General features: G+C 33.9%; 1 protein-coding gene across 1 annotated transcript; it reads left to right on the top strand.

Annotated features, from left to right (window-relative positions):
- Positions 1-368: 368 nt before the first annotated feature.
- Positions 369-18413, top strand: LOC129219767 (translocation protein SEC62-like; the record flags this gene model as incomplete). Its single annotated transcript, XM_054854064.1, is given in 7 exon segments — positions 369-492; positions 1740-1845; positions 4112-4313; positions 10584-10670; positions 12373-12433; positions 17031-17150; positions 17793-18413. Coding segments are annotated over 7 exon segments (1110 nt in total), but the record flags the coding sequence as incomplete, so codon positions are not given.
- Positions 18414-19084: the final 671 nt, after the last annotated feature.

A 19084-nucleotide genomic window follows, 5' to 3' on the forward strand; every position in this document is an offset into this window, starting at 1 on the left:
TGAGGACAGAGTTTGAAAAAATTGAACTGTCTATATGTGCCCCTTTCCTGCATGCTTCTAATGAAAATATAAGCTCTAAGAATAGAAAAAGCAAGTTATACAACCACATTAAAAGAGCACAAATGTGCACAAAATTGTAGACAGTTGTTTCAGAGGCCTCAAAGAACCCTTTCTTCATTGCTGAAAGGGTTAATGGAAATAAGAGTTTTTGCCTGGATCCTATATTTTTAAGCAATTTAGGCCCTAAGTTATACTATTTTCTTAAGCTGTGTAGACAAGTTATCTTTATGTATGTGTGTTATTTTGGAGTTGTGTCACCATACATTTCACGTCTGAGTAACTGAATATATATTTCTGATTATTTGCAGTCTGAGTTGAAAGATTTGGATCAAAAGCCGAGCAAGGATGAATATGCAATTGCTTCGTACTTAAAACAAAAATTGCCGGAAAAGAAAACCACACTTTTAGGACACAAAGTTGAATATTTCATAGGTATGTAGCCTCAGGTTTTGTCTTTTTAATAGAAATTACACATGTTCATGGTACAGTCAGACCTTGATATAAGGTCACTCGCTTATAAGGTCACCCTGCATATAAGGTCCGCATATTGAATAGGAATTCTATGTTATGTCTCATCGGATATTTGGTCAAGTCTTAATACATTAATCGCTTATAAGTTGTGCGGTTTACAGAGAATTGCGTTATAAAGGTTAGCGTTATAAAGTTATTCTACTGTATATGTGTTCCTTCTATAAAAGATATGTGCTCTAGTGTCTGAAACTTTGGTTCCATTTGAAACATTTACCAAGCATCTTGGTTATTAAATTTTAACCTGCAAAAAATTTACAATACATGATGTCAGAAGCTTAGCAAGGTTCAGAATGTTGTAAAAAAATCCTTTATTGAATATTGTTGGCCAGACAAAATTTGCACACCCCAATCTCTTTCCAAAACAGCATTCTATGATGATCACTTCAATTTGTAAATTAATAGGGTTGACCTTTCACTGGTTTAGATTCTTTGCATGTGGTACAAAGGCATTTTAGTTTTCTTAAGCCAATCTGTTTTATTTTCAGCTGATATCTTTTGAGTAATTTCATCTCATGTATTGTGATAAATATCCCCATCCAAGTAATAGCCCTTGATAAACTTGTTAAATAGTCGTGTCTAAGAGAAGTTAAGCAGTTTTGGTTTGAAAACAAACATATCATTATCATCCAGCAAAGAGAAATGAGTCTATTGTTTCACCAAGCATTAAAATGTTCATGAATCAACATTTTCGTATGCAATGGTATACTTAACTTCATTGATATTTATTAGCTTAATATTGATAAATAAATGAATAAATATAACATAGGTCATTCTCAACAAGATAACAGAAATAAAGACCCTTTCTCTGTCATGCGTAAAAGGTTTTAAATATATAGGTAGTTGGCAACAAATAAATAAAGAAAAACTGATTGATAAAATGAAAACTGTCAAAATGTAGTAACCTCTTAGTTTCTTTTTGGAACATTTTAATCTAATGCTTTCACTTGATGTGTTAAGTTTTGAGAAGAAAGTCTTCCCACTCTTGATAGTTTAAAACACTTTAAATGGAGGAAAAGGAGTAAAACAAAATTCCCTCAATATTTTGTCTATGAAATTGAGCTGATCAACTATAAATAGTATAAATTATCCTTTTATAAATTGTACTAAATATTACAAATGCACATTTATAATGAGGTTTTGTTTATTAGCTTGCAGGGCTGTTGATTGTTTACTTGAATCTCCTTGGGCGAAAGAAAACAAAAAAAGTGAGCTTCATTTCAACAACAGAGATGCATGCATCGATTTTATGGCTAAGTGAGTAACATTCTATTATATTTCTTGTTATTTTGCAGGCCTAACACTTCACAAAATTAGTATGCAATTGTTTGAAGTTCATTTTTGTTTTCTTTCAGAAATCTTATTTCATACTTGACTAAAATGTGCACTAGATATGCAATTCTCATCCTTGTTTCTGGTTTTAAAGGAGCTCATTAAGTGTTGAAGTTCACTTTTGTTTTCTTTTAGAAAACTTATTTCATACTTGACTAAAATGTGCTCTAGATATGCAATTGTCAATCTTGTTTCTGGTTTTAAAGGGGCTCATTCAGGGCCTGATTAACGCACGGTCCGGCGGGTCCACGGACCTGGGCACCACAAATTAAGGGGCCCTAAAATAACCTAAATTAACTTACTTCCTTTCTTTTTTTTTCTGTTAAAGTGAACGTTCCTTTTCAGCTTTGAAAATAATCAAAAATTGTTTTAGAAGCTGCGTTTCTCAGGATAATTTACAGGCGTTTTTCTTATTGACCATTGAAAATTCTGCGACATCAAAATTAGATTTCGATGATGTGATCAACGAATTTGCCTCTGTTAAAGCCAGAAAGAAGCCCTTTTAAAGCTTAATGTCAGAATTAGTTTTTTTTTGCTATTTTTGCAGTTTTAAATTGTTTTTTAATTCATTTTCACCTTAAGGTAAGGCAATTTTAACTATGATTAGTATGGTGATTATCAAGTGTTTGGTATTCAAATCCCGTGTTCCTGTAGTAATATGTAGGTTTCTAGTGTATTAGGTTTCTAGTATAAAATATTGACTTTGAAATTGTGCTGATTTTCTCATTGGGGGGGGGGGGGGGCACCAATTTTTACTCAGGACCTGGGCACCAGTTTGTCTTGATCGCGCCCTGGGCTCATTAAGTGTTGAAGTTCACTTTTGTTTTCTTTCAGAAAACTTATTTCATACTTGACTAAAATGTGCTCTAGATATGCGATTGTCAATCTTGTTTCTGGTTTTAAAGGAGCTCATTAAGTGTTGAAGTTCACTTTTGTTTTCTTTTAGAAAACTTATTTCATACTTGACTAAAATGTGCCCTAGATATGCAATTGTCAATCTTGTTTCATGTTTTTAAGGGGCTCATTAAGTGTTGGGGTGATTGTAAACTTGGGGTACAAATAAATGTTCTGGGGCCTATCTCCCTAGCAATTTATAAAATTGAAACCCCCAAAATTCAACTGTAGCCTATCTTTAATTCCTATGAGGGAAGCGGGTCATGACTCCTCAAGCATACTATCTGGATTTACGCTTGTGGTACAAGTCTGATTCTATGAATTCGAAAATATCATGATATTTTCGAACCCTAGTACCTAGACATAAGTAACATCAACCTCATTCCATTCCAGTTTTTTTCATATTGAAGAAGATGCAAAAGTAAATGAGTTTATTGATTAAAATGCACATCTTGCAACTATTTTACTTGTTAATTATTTCAAAACCAATTTTAAGCCATAAGTGACATTGTTTCAAAATCACTGTCATTTGTGAAGTGCTCAGTTAAAATAGAAATTTTTGATAAAATTTGTAAAAAAAAATATCTTTACTAATAATAAAGCTGAAATTCTCTCTGTCCAGAACTCTCTCTCTGTCTGTCAGGATCTCGCTCTGTCCGGATCTCTGTCTGTCAGAATCTCTGTGACGCGCATAGCATGGGGGTGTGCACATCGAAGCGATTTAACGAAAATTCGATGTGATTCTTTTTCTATTCCAATTTTAAGAATAAAATTATCATAAGATGGACGAGTAAATTACGAAATTAACATAACGTGGAACTGTAACATAGGCACAAGCCAACTGGCGAGAAAATTCATCATACATTATTTGTTTAATATTCAGGCAAACAAAAAAATCTTTTAATTTTCTATTACGGGCACAACTGTGCGGGTGCCACTAGTATATACATAAACATAAACAGAAAAATGATTTTTGAAATTACAAGTTTCATGATGCTTTTTCAAGGTAGTCTTAAATAATTCAAAATTTGCTTAGTCTGAATTTCCATATTTCTGTTCGAAAGAATTGGCACTAGTGGTATAAAGAATTGGCACTAGTGGTATTGATTTTGTAGTACTTTCAGAAGGATGTGTACTGTTTCCCAATATGGAAACAATACATATCCTTCTGAAATTCGATGCTAAATATTTTGAATTATCCATCAGAGTTATCAATTCTTGGATCCAAAGTTTTCTTGTTAATTAATGTGCATAAAGGAGTCTGAACTTAGTTGCTAAAAGTAGTTTTAATTTGTAGGCTTTTAGAACATAAATTTTTCCATCGTGCCAAAAAAATAGTAGTCCAGAAAGAACCAAAGAAATCAAAGAAAAAAGAAATTGAAGATGGTGCAGCAGAGTCTGGGAAAGAAAGTAAAGAGAGTGAGAGCAAGAAAGTAAAAAACAAATCTGAAGGGAAAGAAAAGAAAGAAGAGAAAAAAGACGATAAAGAGAGTAAGAAGGTAAGCCTTTTTTCTTCAACTTATTCCATTTTTTTCAAATAACTATAGTTCGAAAACTTAGAAAAACGTTTGCAAACATTCTACATTCACAGTTTATACTTTTTTTAAACTCTATAAAATCTTTCTTTTTTTAGCACTTGTTGTCTAAGGCATATCCAGCTCAAAATGGGCAGGTCACATTTAGTTGATCAGGAGGGGGTCAATTGTCCCTCTTCCCATTTTTGAAGCATTCTGTTATTGTGTATGTTTTTTGCTGTATTTTCTCTGTAAAAACATTCAGTCTATACCCTTTGCCTCCCCCCTCCCCTTCCTAGTCCAAATCTTTGATTTTTCTGAGCCAGGACAAAAACTTGAAACTGACCCTTTTATCCATCATTTTCCAAGTTCTTATTTCAAATTCGAATGAAAACACCCCTAAATTAGGGTAAGTTTGGCACCCCCAGAAAATGCAACCTGGAGCAAGAACCCCTGCTAGATTCAGTACTGCTCCCTCGGACAATTTTGAAAGGATGCACTTTTTAAACTTTTTTAGTGTAAAAGGTGGAGGGTTCATATGTAACAACACATTTTTGCAAAATAAAACACAACTTTTGTAATGAGGTTGGGAAAGGGAAATGTTTTTCCTCTGCGTTGCTTTCACAGCAGTATTACAAGAGTTATCTAACTCAGCACCAATAACTCTTCCTTTTCAATGAGCTCAAAAGGAAGAAGTAGACAATTTCAAAATCAGATGCCAAGTTAGCAGAACCAACCTGTCAATAAGCTTAAAGATTAAAACAACCATCTATTGAGATAAATAAATACCTTTGTGCTGAACAGTAAAGTAAGAAAAAACAATGTCAAAAAGCTTTTTTTGACTTTGTTTTTTCCTTACGTTAACCGTCTATTATTCTTTATAAAAAAATTCTTGAAGTTTCTTCTTTTAGTTTTAAATATATTTTCTATTATGGAAAGGGGAGGGGAGTTGCCTTCTTTTATCCCTTTTCTGGATACTCCTGTAGTCAGTGCTCTCAATCGTTTTAATAGTTTCTGCTTCTTTCACTTATTTTTTTTGAATCTATTTTTGCTGTAAAATTGTTTCTTTTTACAATTGTTCTTTTAGTTATTGCTATTAATTTCAATGTTTCTCATTTTCCCCCCAACTTTTTTTTCTTACACATTGGAAAAGATTTAAAGTGAACATTTAGAGAACAAAGAGCAAGACAGCTATTTCCTATCCTATGAATAGATGAAATATAGAAGATTAGAAAGAGTTATACGCATTGTGTTAGAACTCTGTTTATTCTTGCTGATCTGCACAAAATAGGTGTCTTCGTCCATGAAACTCTATGACTATTGTGTCAAAAATATTGCCTGGACTCATCTGGGCCCATGGTACTATCTGATTTCATCTTGTAATGGACACATCATCATCAGAACTCTGTTGCTCATAGAATCAGAAATCTGTCATATTACTTTGTTGCAAGGGTGCCCATGTGCAAAATTTTAAGGTGGGGACTCAGATATTTTCCCCATGGTTTAGCAGGATATTTTCCCCCCAGAAACCAAGTTCAGTACAGATTAGAGTTGTAAAACTTTGACATTTTTAATGACTTATTGATTAATTGCTGGAAAAAAAAATGTTTTTTACATCTTTGCAAAGAAAAAAATACTAAAAGTAAGGAAGTTCTAATTTCAAAAAAGGGAGGCTTGAGCCCTCCCTTGCCCTCCTCCCCATATGGGTGCCTTTGCTTTTTTGTGCATAGATGAGAATCTTGCACCATTGAGAGAACTTGTTGTTTTTTAAATTCAGAAATTTATATTCCCTCCCTCCCTCCTTATATAAAACAGGGTTGCCACACCACCGGGAAACCTGGAAGAACCGGGAAAACACAGGGAATTTTGAAATCATCCAAAAAACAGGGAAAACGCAGGGAATTTTAAAACCTTGCTCAAAAACCGGGAAAATACAGGGAATTTCAAAAAAAAAAAAAAATTTTGTTCGAAAGTCGGCAATATTCCAATAAACTTCCGACAACGCGGCGCGAAAGCACCGCTATAAGTCAGTTTCTTTCGCTACTTTCAACGGCCCGTCTCCATTCTATGTGCTCCCCTATTCTTTTGAATGGATCTGGCCAACGTCACACGCAGTCTCTCTACTATTTCTCCCCGTTGGAACTCGGGAAAAGGACCAACGGATGTGGAATGGTAAGTTCCGGAGAAATGAAGCAAGGGAAACTGAATTTCAATTTAAATAACATTTTATTTAAAACATATGTAGATAAGTATAAATAGGAAAAACAAACATTCAACATTTATAAAATCAAATCCCCATAAACAAGTTAAATATTTCCCCCCCAACATATATCAACAAGAAATATCACATTATTCGTTTTCTCTAAATTTCAGTTCTAAAACGTCCTCAATAAACAACCCTAAACAGCATGCCACATTTCCAAGAAAAAACTATTGGAAAAATTTCATACAGTTGTAAGTCCACTCACAAGCACTTGGCACACAAAACATGAAGGCCACATCCATCAAAAGGATGAACTGTTGAGTTGAAAAAACCACACGTCCACTCGTGGACGACAGACCATCCTCTGTCAATGGTCACTGCATTCCAGGCACACCCATACCACAGTAGAGGATTCCTCACCATATGCAGTACAGGAAATTATTTACCTGGTTTCTTTGCCAAGTAGGAGAACATTCAGTAGTAGAGTCTCTTAAGAGGTCACCTCACCCTAATAGGGGACACACAGTCGAAGAAATGCCTCACCCTACGCTGAACCCGTACAGTCCGACCAGCTCGGAACCTAGGATGAGCAGCTTCGGTCCTCCGGTCCTGTTAAGCCTAATTCTTATACATCAACTCTTTATTTCTTTTAATTTTATTTTCACAAAACTGCCTTCTAAACATAGGGTACTGTTTTAGAACTTATCCTGCACTACTAGCAGGCAAAACGAATTTAATTTCCCATTTCTTGAACAAACTTCCGCGTCCCCTGCGTGGACAAATCAACCAGAGCTCACAAGCTCACATCAAATCAAAACAAACCGTCTGCAGAACGGAAGCAAATCATAAGAGATCGATTGATTGATTGACTTTCTATTTAAACTATCACTGTTTCCCCGACGCAATGACGTGACATCATCAAAATTTGCATCTGTTGCAACTCAAAGCAACTCAAAACACAGTTACTATTTTAACTGTGGCTATTTTTAAATTATCTTCTTCACTGCTTTCAGCAAAAAGATCCTCAACTCTTGAGGCCTGACGTCACGTCATTGCGTCGGGGTAACAGTGATGGTTTAAATAGAAAGTCAATCAATCCAATATTGTAAGGCAAGGCGTAAATTTAAGTATTTGGTACGGATTCAGAAAAGAGAGTTGGAGCAAAGACTGGCAGATAACATAAACAGGAATCCCAAGAGGTTTTTTGCATACGCTAATTCGGGGAAAGTTCGAAATAGTCATATTGGGCCACTGGTTGATGAGCACGGAATTTTAATTCAGGACGATAGTGATATTGCTAATGTTCTTAATAACTTTTTTCGAGTGTTTTTAACGATAACTGTATCTCAACAGTTGACACCAACAAGACACAAGCTATAGTACAGCTTGAGGACTTTGTATTTTCCAGGGATGACGTTTTACTTCATTTGAAAAAAATTAAAGAGACTAAGGCTCTGGGGCCAGATAATATTTATCCGAAAATTTTAGTTGAATGTGCAGAGGAATTAGCAGATGTAATCGCAAATATTTTCAATGCTTCTTATAATTCGGGGACAGTGCCAGAGGACTGGAAGCTGGCTAACATTACACCGCTCTTCAAGAAAGGGTCTAAAGGGAGTGCGGGAAATTATAGACCTGTGAGTCTAACTTCGGTGGTTTGCAAAATTTTTGAAACATTGATGAAAATTAAGATAGTAAATTTTCTAGAGACTAATAATCTATTGACTAGTTTTCAGTACGGTTTTAGGAAAGGTAAATCTTGTGCAACTAATTTATTACATTTCTATGACAAAGTTACCATGGCTTTGGACAATAAGAAGCCTGTAGATGTTGTTTACATTGATTTTCAAAAAGCTTTCGATAAGGTACCGCATGTTGCTCTACTTAGCAAATTAGCTGATATAGGAATAGGAGGGAAAACTTTCATTTGGGTAAAAAATTGGCTGACCGGAAGGAAACAGAGTAGTTGTAAGGGGAAATTATTCTAATTGGAGTGAGGTCTTAAGCGGGGTTCCTCAAGGATCAGTGTTAGGGCCTGTTTTGTTCATTGTCTTTATGAACGATATTCACAAAAATATTTCTGGGAACATGAACTGTTTTGCTGATGATGTCAAAGTTATGGGGACTGTAGAAAATGAAGAACAAGCAAATCAGCTGCAAGAGGATCTAGATCATATTACGGAGTGGGCTGATAAATGGGGTATGGCGGTTAATGTTGGGAAATGTCAAGTGCTACATTTAGGGCATGGAAATAAGTGTACAAGTTATTATTTGCAAGGTTCAGTCATTAGTCAGGCAGACAAAGTTACTGATCTGGGGGTCCTAATAAGTCAGGATTTAAAGTTTAGCCAACAGTGCAGCATTGCTAGCAACAAAGCCAATAAGATGCTTGGGTTTATCAATAGATCTATTTCAAATAAATCTAAAGAAGTTCTTCTGCCCTTATATAGAAGTTTGGTAAGACCCCATTTGGAGTATGCTGTTCAGTTTTGGTCTCCTTATCTTAAGAAAGACATTAATGTATTGGAAAGGGTTCAAAGGCGGGCTACAAGGCTAATAAGTGGACTTTCCCACTTAGATTATGATTCCAGGCTTAGAAGGCTAAAAATGTACAGTCTTGAGCAAAGAAGAGACCGAGGGGACATGATTCAGCTGTTTAAATTTATTAAAATGAAAGATGTTACGGGGCTGAAGTTTAGCACTGAAAACAGGACAAGGGGTCATTGTTTTAAGCTATTTAAATCTCAGGCTAACATGGATATTAGGAAAAATTATTATTTTAGCAGTGTAGTGGAACCTTGGAACAGCTTACCGGAAGAGGTGGTAATGAGCAAAGGAGTAGACAGTTTTAAGAGGGCCATTGATCTTCACTGGGGATTGTAAATTGACTAGGACCAGTCTAGCTGGGCCCAGAGCCTGTTGCTGGTCGTCACTTTTGTATTTGTATTTGTAAAACTTAAAAGAAGATTCCTTGATTGGCCTGAGGACAGTTTATGATACCATACATTTTCATGGAGGAGTATTGAATGTCCTTCTTTCAAAAGAGTTGCTTCAATTCACCAAATTAGCAAGAATGAGGTACCGTGATGCTTTAGAGAAGAAGAAAAATCTGGCAAAAGAAGAAAAAGAAAAAGTGGCAAACAAACAGAAAGCAGCATTTCAAATTAAACTGTTAGAAAAGAAAAAAAATGAAACTTCTGATAGAAAAGTCAGCAGAACTTGCTAGAATTGATTCCGAGATATATGAACTAGGTAAAAAACAAGATTGTTGATTTTACTTAATTTTCGATTCTGATCATTTGAGATTCATTAATTTTTTGTCTTAAGAGCAAAAGTAATATGTTTTCTTTGACATGCCTTAAATTTTATGTAATTTTTATGACAGTATAATAAGGTAAATGGACATGTTTGTTCTTAACTTGGATATTTTTTTTTCCTGTGATGAAATCTTATAGGATAAAAATATTCGAATTCAAATTGCAGTATTTGTGCATTTGAAATACTGTGTATCCAAACAGGGAAAACACAGGGAATTTTTTCCCCAAAATTGAGTGGCAACCCTGTAAAAATTTTTGTATAAACTCAAAAGGCAAAACAAAATGCACTCTATTCAAACATACCCATTGCAATGAAGATCTGTTTTTAAAATTTCATTCTCAGCAACAATGTGTTTGTCTATTGTTTCTTCATGATTAAATTGTGTTTCTGTGACTGGAAATCTGTAAATTTCATCTACTTTTATACCACTAAGGAACTCAAAAAAGCTTTAATAACAAGGCCTGTACTGTACTCAAATTAAAAACAATGATTTATGTGTAAGTCATTGTTTTGGATTTGACAATTGCTATTTATGCAACAAATACTTCTTTGGAACAAATCTTGTAAGTAGAATAATGCTTTTACTAATCGTTTCGGTGAAATTTTGTTCCTTATTATTATTCCCATAACAATTGTTAAACTTTTAGTAAATTTCACAAGCGGAAGTTTGTACCTATGTAATTCAAAATGTAATTGGTGCATAGAATCTGATCAAATTATTTCTTTACTTTAAGGAAGCCTGTGAAAGCGAAAAAAAGAAAGAGAAAAAGAAATTCAAGTTGGACATGCACCTTGAACAGATTTTCATTGACAATAATGAGGTATGTATTTTTTTTAGCTAAATTTCACTTTTCAAATTAGATTTTTTCCTTTTTAGCCTACTTTCCCAGTAAAAGTCAGAGAAAGAAGAAAAAAGCACCAAAGAAGGCTTAATGCATCTTAAAAATATCCCGAAAAAAAAGTGAAAAATAAATAAAATAGTTAGATAAATATTGAAAAATGAAAAATTGAAAAGTAGGGTATTGAGATGGGGAAAAATGTCTGTCGGTCTGTCTGTCTGTCCCCCTCTAATAACTTTTGAATGAATAGTCCGACTCAAACTATTTTTTTTTTGTTCGAAAGATCTCGGCGAGGACATCTCATTCCCATAATTCATTTTTTGATTTGAACAATTTTTCGATCAATTTTGAACAGTTCAAAAAAACTCAACATAGCGCCTACGGGGAAATTCAAAGCAAAAATAAATCTTGAACTTAGAGGCGAAGTGGCTCCAAACAAACTTTGTAGGGAAAAGCTTTTGATGAAAAACATGTATCGAAAATATCTTTTTGATTTGAACAAGTTTTCGTTCAATTTTGAACAGTTCAAATCTCTTAACATTAGTGCCTACGGGGAAACTGAAAGTCAATATGGATTCCAAACTTAAAGGCGGATTTACTTCAAACAAACTTTGTTGGAAATAAATCTTGACGAACTACTCCCAACTTCGACTCTGATAATTTTGGTGCTCCTGACTCCGACTCCTGTGCCCGAAAATTACTCGAACTCCCGACTTCCCGACTTTGAATTTGACTTCTTAGCTTTGGCAAAAATTTATGCACGGAGAAAAAATGACTGACTCCGACTCTTGCAAATTCCACTCTGACTCCGACTCCTATATCAAATAATAAGTCCTGCTCCATCTCTGCAAATATTGGCAGACTTGCAGAGTTTTGGGGGAAATGACTGATTCCAACTCTGAGTCTTTGAATTTAAAACTTTCAGCTCTTGAATCTAACACTTTTGTCACAAAATCAGATGAACTCCGACTCTGACTCCACAACCATGGTTTTTACTGTGAAATAATTGTTTTAAATATGTTTTGATTTTATTTTCAAGCTAAAGTTTTAATTTATGTATTCAGTTTTTGGCGGAGAAATTCGGAGTCCTTTATGTTTCTGCATAAAGATATGCGCAGACGATTTTTTTTTCGACAATGAAAATTATTTCTTTAAGTTGACATTTTATTGTTTTTGTTTATTTTTGAAAGTACATTAATTCTTTCTTAAAAAATTTTTTAGCGACGGGGAAAAACAAACGTTTTTTTTTCCTTTTTTTTGATATGATTATTTTAATGAGCTTTTAATTTGAATTCTTTTTATTTCCTTTTTGAAAGCAGTTGAAGATTGTTTTTTTGACGGAAAAAATGTATTTAGCTGCTTTGTTTAAAAGGTGCTGCTATTTTATTTGTTCTTTTATTTATTTTTTATGTATCTGATTCTTTAGATGAGCGAGGCATACTTTATTTCTTGAAATCAGCTTAAAATATTTAAAAAATATGTTGGAAATAATTTACGATTTTAGCTAATTTTGAGAATATTGATCAGATACTAGAAAGTCGATATTTGTATATGAGAAAGTAGGCTCGTTTAGTTCTAAACAGAACTTCTTGTTCCCTCAGCCAAAAATGGCTTCTTAAAAGTATTATCTCAGAGGAAACTACCTTTTCCTGTTTTCTTTAATGATCTTGTTTGTATATTTTAGCCATATGTTTGGATATATGATCCTATACCATTGAAGACTTGGATTACTGGGACATTAATGGGTATGATTTAGATTTTTTTTCTAAATTTACCATTTCTGTACTAAAATTTTACTTGTGTGCACTTGTAAAATTAGGGTTATTAAGCTTTTTTTTTTTTTTTTGCCACATTTCTTTAGCCAGGTGTTTCTATGAATCCTTCAAAGTACTTAATTTCCTTGACCTGCTACATAAGGCAATTTAAAGTGCTTTGGATTAAAATTCTTAAATATTTTTACATGGAGCTGCATTCATTTTTACTTCATTTACAAAAAAGGAAGTGTTGTATTCGCGAAAAAATTTTCACTCAAAAATCGGCCTTAATTTCCATTTTTCTCACCCCCGAATGAATGTTGAGTTTTTTTTTCGACCCGACCACACGTGGATATATGCCTAGGAACCTACAGACACCCGAAACATCCATTTTGATGACCCCCGAGTTAATTACAATGAATTTTCTCGTGACGTCTGTATGCATATGTGTGTGTTTGTGTATGTATCTTGCATAACTCAAAAACGGTATGCCCTAGAAAGTTGAAATTTGGTACGAAAACTCCTAGTGGGGCCTAGTTGTGCACCTTCCGTTTTGGTTGCATTCCGATGTTCCTAAGGGGGTCTTTTGCCCCTTTTTGGGGGGAAATCATTGTTAATTTCGATTTAAACTGAAGTAGTGTTATAATTTGTCGGACACTTGGCGATATATCGCCAGTCTTTTGGTCGCCAAGTTTTGTTGCGACAAATTTGGCAATTTTTTTTTTTTAATTTTAAATTTGGTTTCAATTTGGCCACTGTTGGTGATATTTAGAGAGTAAACGATTGAATCACATTAAAATTGCCAATAATGGGGAAATGACATTAAATTGGAGTAAAAGGAAGTCATGTGATGCACACATCAGCTCGTTTCTGATAGTCCTCCATTCTGTCTTTGTGTTTTTAAACCTATATTGCTTTGTTTAATTGTCTTGTTACACATTACTCTGACTTTCTAAAATCAGGAATATCAGTACATTGCAAAGGTGGACATATCCATCTTTGTGAATGTTTTGATTTACTAAATTTAAATAAAGTGTCCACTGCACCCCTTACTCCTTTTGTTCTCTTTTAAAAATTTAATGAGCAAACACGATTGCTTATTGTTCTCATTTGACTGATTTGATGTCCTATCATTTTATTTTCCCACCGCCACCCTCTGCAGCATTACCGTCGACCGGCTCCTCACGTTGCTGCTCCTATAGCGGAAGCCGTCTCCAGGTTGTATCCATGTCCTACACACACGCGCATACATACACAACTACACGCACACATACACCTACACAAACACACATCTACCCACACATTCATGCCTGCACACAGACTCAAACACATATGCCTACACACACATACACATACCCCCCCCACACACATTCATACACACAACTACCCACACACTTATGCCAGCACACAGACACAAACACACATGCCTACACACACATACACATGCCCCCACACTCAAACACACACGCCTACATACACACACTCGTGATTGCAAAAACATAATTTGAATTCAAGATGTCAAAATTCAAATTATTTTTTTTTTTACATATTTATTTTGATAAAATCTCAATTGATAAAAACAATTCATTTTGTTAATGTATTGATTGATTTGTATAGTTTCACTGGTTGTTGCATATCAGCTTACATTTTTTAAATATTTTTTAAAAAATACCTTTTTAATGTTTTGTTTTTCTCTGGTTTATACAAGTAACACTTTTGCACATTATTATTTCAAATAGTGTTTCACAGTCCCATTGTAGAGTTTTGCCCCCCATTAGCGAGCTTTTTTTTCCAACCAAAATGCCTTTCATCCTGTGAAGCCGGAAAGTTCGCATGTGTATTAGGTATCAAGGGTAAACATAAAATAGAATAAAATGCTCCATTTTAGCCATCAATATCTACAGTGAAATCCCATTACAACGAAAACCAATACAAAAAAATTTCCGTTTCAACAAAATACATTTTCTGTCCGGATTTAACTGCCATTACATTATTTGAATTCCATTACAACGAAATTCCCGATACAACGAATAAAATTTTCGGTCCCTTGAAGTTCGTTGTAACGGGATTTCACTGTATTACGCTGCAATCCCATTTTTTAAAATTAATTTTTATTGTAGTTCATAACTCTATGAAATGCTTGTTTGTTCACAAGATCTCCTGAAGCCCAGTATAAATCTTGTGTGCATCAAACATACAATGCAATAATTTCAAGAATAGCTAGAATATGAAAACCCTATGATTTTTCAGAGGCTCAAGAAAAACACCCTAGTCATAACCCCTACTCTGAGTTTAGAAAAAGGTTTTAAAGTGCTTTATTTTGATTTCTACTTGGGAGTGGCAACTGTGCATTGATGAAGTTCCCAAGACCTGTGTTGTTTTCCTCTACTTTTTTTCTTTTAACCCCTGACACACAAAGGAAGGGGGTTATAAGTTTGACGTGTCTGTGTATCTTTCTGTGGCACTCTAGCGCCTAAATGGGTGGCCGATTAAAAAAAACAAAAATTTTCGAAAAGAGAGTTGATCGAGAGTGTTCTTAGCTAGGTTGAGTCTTTGGATGACATTAATTAATGAAGATATTAATTAAAAACCTCTAAAAGTTTTTTGTGATTTTTGCAATGAAAATATATTTAAAAAATTTTAATACCAAAATAAAGAGTTTTTTCCTGCATCTGATAGAATGTGTTTGGAACTTCCATGTTACGTAGAATTTGAATTATAACGTGTTTTTAAAGCTGATTTTAATAAGAGCTAAGCCTTTATTCACGCACTTGATCACCGAATTCATTGTTGGGCAACAAGGAAATTAAATGCAATGAACGATTTCAAATTTTTATCTGTTGCCAGTTTCTATTTGTTCGCAAATAAAGTAATTGAAATTAATTTTTAATTGTTTTTGGCGTTCAAAAGAATTTTCAATTTTCCCTCTTAATTCTACAGTTGCGACTCAGTTGGTTTTTTTTTTAATTTTTAACTTTATATAGTTTTAAAAGAAAATTTAATTTTCATTTTCTAATTGTGATTTTTTTGTTTTTTAAGAAATTCTTACCAACTTAATGTTACAAGTCATTAATTAAAATTGACCCTATTTTATCAAATTGAAAAATGGTATTTACAAGATGAAATCCATTCTTGTCACAAGTGCTGTTTTTCTTCATGCTTTGACATGCTGTTTCATTCTTCTTGATGCAATCTAAAGTTCATGATAAATGTTGGTTCATCGCTTTTCAAGTTAAGCAAGGGAACAAAATTCTAAATTTCTGTGTTTGCTGCTTGTGAGATGTTTTGTAAGAAATTCTAGCTTCAAGTTTTTCCACTAAGATTTTGTTAATAAAATAATTTTATCAAAACTAATTTTTTTTAAATAGCTTAATTTTTTTTAATGTTGTGAGCTAGGTTTGCATATATTTTCCAAAATTTCATTTCATTGTGTAAAAGTTGCTAAATCTTGAACTGGAACCCAACAGCTTTTACATTACTCCCCCCCCCCCGCAAGTTTATAATCTGGGTGCTTTTGACTTTTGTGTTTCATGACCGATCAAGGACAGTTTGGATTGTAAAACCATCAAAATTAAACTGCACCCTGTGTGAGAGGGTGACAGCAAGCAGTGGAGTTGGTAGTCCCTTAGTATAATGTTGTCGTCTCAGAGCTACAGCAGATTTGTGATTGTTCAGTATTTTTTGAGAGAGAAAAATACTGAGTGTGTGCATAAAAAGAGGATTATTTGAAGTTAAATTCAACATGTTCCAGTTAATTTCATGCATCCAATTAAAATAGTCTACTTTATTGACACAAAAATAAATGGGAGAGCTTTCAGTTGTAGCAAAATATAAAGGGTGTTTTTTTAGAGGGGGTATAGAACTTTAAGTTGGCAGCACTGTTTGATATGTGTGCTATTTTAATAGCTGTCACTTCTTTTGTGTTCAGTTTGATTTGCCATTTCATCATGAATAGACAACAGGATGGTGCAACATGCCACACAGCACATGTCACAATTGATTTATTGAAAGAAACGTTCGGCGAACGAATAATTTCGCGTAATGGACCTGTGAATTGGCCTGCAAGATCATGCGATTTAACACCGCTGGACTACTTTTGTGGGGCTATGTAGAGTCTCTGGTCTGCACCGATAAGCCACAGATGATTGACGCCTTGGAAGAGAACATTCGCCACCTTATTACTGACATACGGCCTCTATTGCTGCAAAAAGTGAGAAAATCGGACTTTCTCTGAGCCAGCCAAGGTGGCCATATGCCAGAAATCATATTTAAATAAAAATGGCAAAAAATCATCTTTCGAATAAAGCAACATTCAAGGCAATTAATAACATTTAACTGTGTTTTATTTGAACCTAAAGTTCTCTACCTCTAAAAAAGACCCTTTACTAACAGTATTGTGTTAGTTCACACAGCCAAGCAATTTCAGTATTTTTCATCCTGTTTGGGTCACATGTCTGCTGCAGTAAGATATTCTACCATTGGTTTGTGGTGATGATGTATAAATGTCCAATTGTAAACATCATTATTGATGTAGATTTTAAAAAATGCTGAAAATATTAATAACTAATGGTTTTTGCTTTTCTTTCAGTGTTAGGTGGTGTGCTAGTTTGTCTGTTTCCTTTGTGGCCACAAACCATTAGGCATTATATTTACTATCTTAGTGTTGCAGCAGCATTCTTCCTTGTATTCATCATTGGCTTAGCTGTGTGTAAGTACAGGAAATTTTTTATGCTATTTTTGTTTGCAGTAATAATTTTCTAGTTAAGCTCTCTAACATTATTGTCATCATAAAGATAAATTTTCAAGATCTCAAAAAATTGTGGAATCACGAGTTGTGACAGTACATGTTTTTATAAAGATGCTGTTTTCGCTATGGATGCTAAAAAACTGATTCATTTTTAAATATTTTATAATTAAAGTCTCAGATGGGTATAAATTTAAAACTACAGTAAAACTCCTCTAATGCGGACACACACAGGACAATTTTTTTTGTCCGCAATAGAGGGGTGTCCGCAGGACAGGGGTTTAGTACTTTCATTTGCCTTGTAATTGGGGAATTAAAAATTGTCCGCATAGGAGGGGTGTCCGTCAGGAGAAGTTTTACTGTATTATGTTGATCTAGTGTTTTCAAGTCTCGAATACACCATAAGGCTTCTAAATTCGCACTAAAAAAAGTCTTTGTGATTAAGAGAAACAATTTTATTCAACCTCTCTAGGTAACAGTAGTTTCACCTAAAATATTATAATCAAGAATAAGTTTTATAAATTTTAATATGTTTTATTTTTTTTAAATTTTCAATGCATTGAAATATTTTTTAGAAAAAAATATGATTACAATTTTTTTCAACAGTTCGAGTGGTGTTCTTCGTCATAGTTTGGATTGTTACACTAGGAAAGCATCATATATGGCTTCTACCGAATCTCACGGAAGATGTCGGCTTCTTCGAATCGTTTTGGCCCTTATATAAATATGAATACAAAGGTCCAAAGAAAGAAGACAAAAAGGATTCTTCCAAGGAGAAGAAAGAAGCCGAAGTGTCAAAAGAAGAGGCCGAAGAAAAAGAAGCTGAAAAATCTGACGCTTCGAGTGCAGACCAAAACCAATCAGAATCTGAACAGGAAAGTGATGGAGAGAAAACCAAAGTTGAAAATGATTTTGAATTCCTAGAGGCGGAGGATGCTAAGACTGATGACGACGAAGATCGTAAGAGTGATGAAGATGGTAGTAAATCCAACGAGGAGGACCGCAAAACTAAATGAGATTAAGCTTGGCAAAGTCCTACTATGGCATTTATTTATGTTAACATTCGGAAGCAGTGATGGCATCTCTCATGACAGTGTTGAAAATAATTTATTACTATTTTTATATTTGAACTGTTGCTCTGAACATGTTGAAATTCTGTATAGATGTTTTTTGGTGGTTGTAAACATTTGAAGGGAAATGTAAAATATATTGCACATGATGTTTTTACGTTTATTTATTCATTGTGCTCAAAATTTCAGCACAAATTAGTGGTTTCTTTTTTCAAATTAGTTTTTTTTTTTTTTTTTTTTGAAATGGTTAAGATGAAAAATAGATAAGCAAATTTGGGTGGAGAAGTAGGATGATAGCTGTTAGGAGGAAAGCTTTGTTGGAAAAGACATTCTCATCCCAGTGACCCCTGTACCTGTAGATTTCTCTACTTATTGGTTTTTGTTGCCATGGCAAATGGGTTCGGGAGACAGTTCACCAAATAATCATATGGATTCCTGAATTCTTAACAATATATTTTTAAAAAATCAATTAAATTTTGAAGTTAATGAGCAATATTTACATTCCTAATAAAGAAATCTAAGAATAGTGTAAAAACCATCAAACTAATTATCAAGTCTTAGATATATTTCTCAAGGTTTCATTAAATTTATTATTATTATTATTATTTTGTAAATAATTAGCTTTGTATTGATCGATTTAATTTTAAAATTTTTAAGCACTTATAACTTTTTTTTTCAGTCTATAATTCTTATATTCGTTATCAGTAATGATGATGAATTTAAGCCATAACTCTTTCACAGGGCCATGCATTTCAGGATTGTAATGAGCTTCACTAGATATTTCTGGTAGGTCTCGGGTTTTTGCATATTTAATTGTAAAATAAAATG

This window comes from Uloborus diversus, chromosome 4 (assembly GCF_026930045.1).
Source record: "Uloborus diversus isolate 005 chromosome 4, Udiv.v.3.1, whole genome shotgun sequence".
Classification (NCBI taxonomy): Eukaryota; Metazoa; Arthropoda; class Arachnida; order Araneae; family Uloboridae; genus Uloborus; species Uloborus diversus.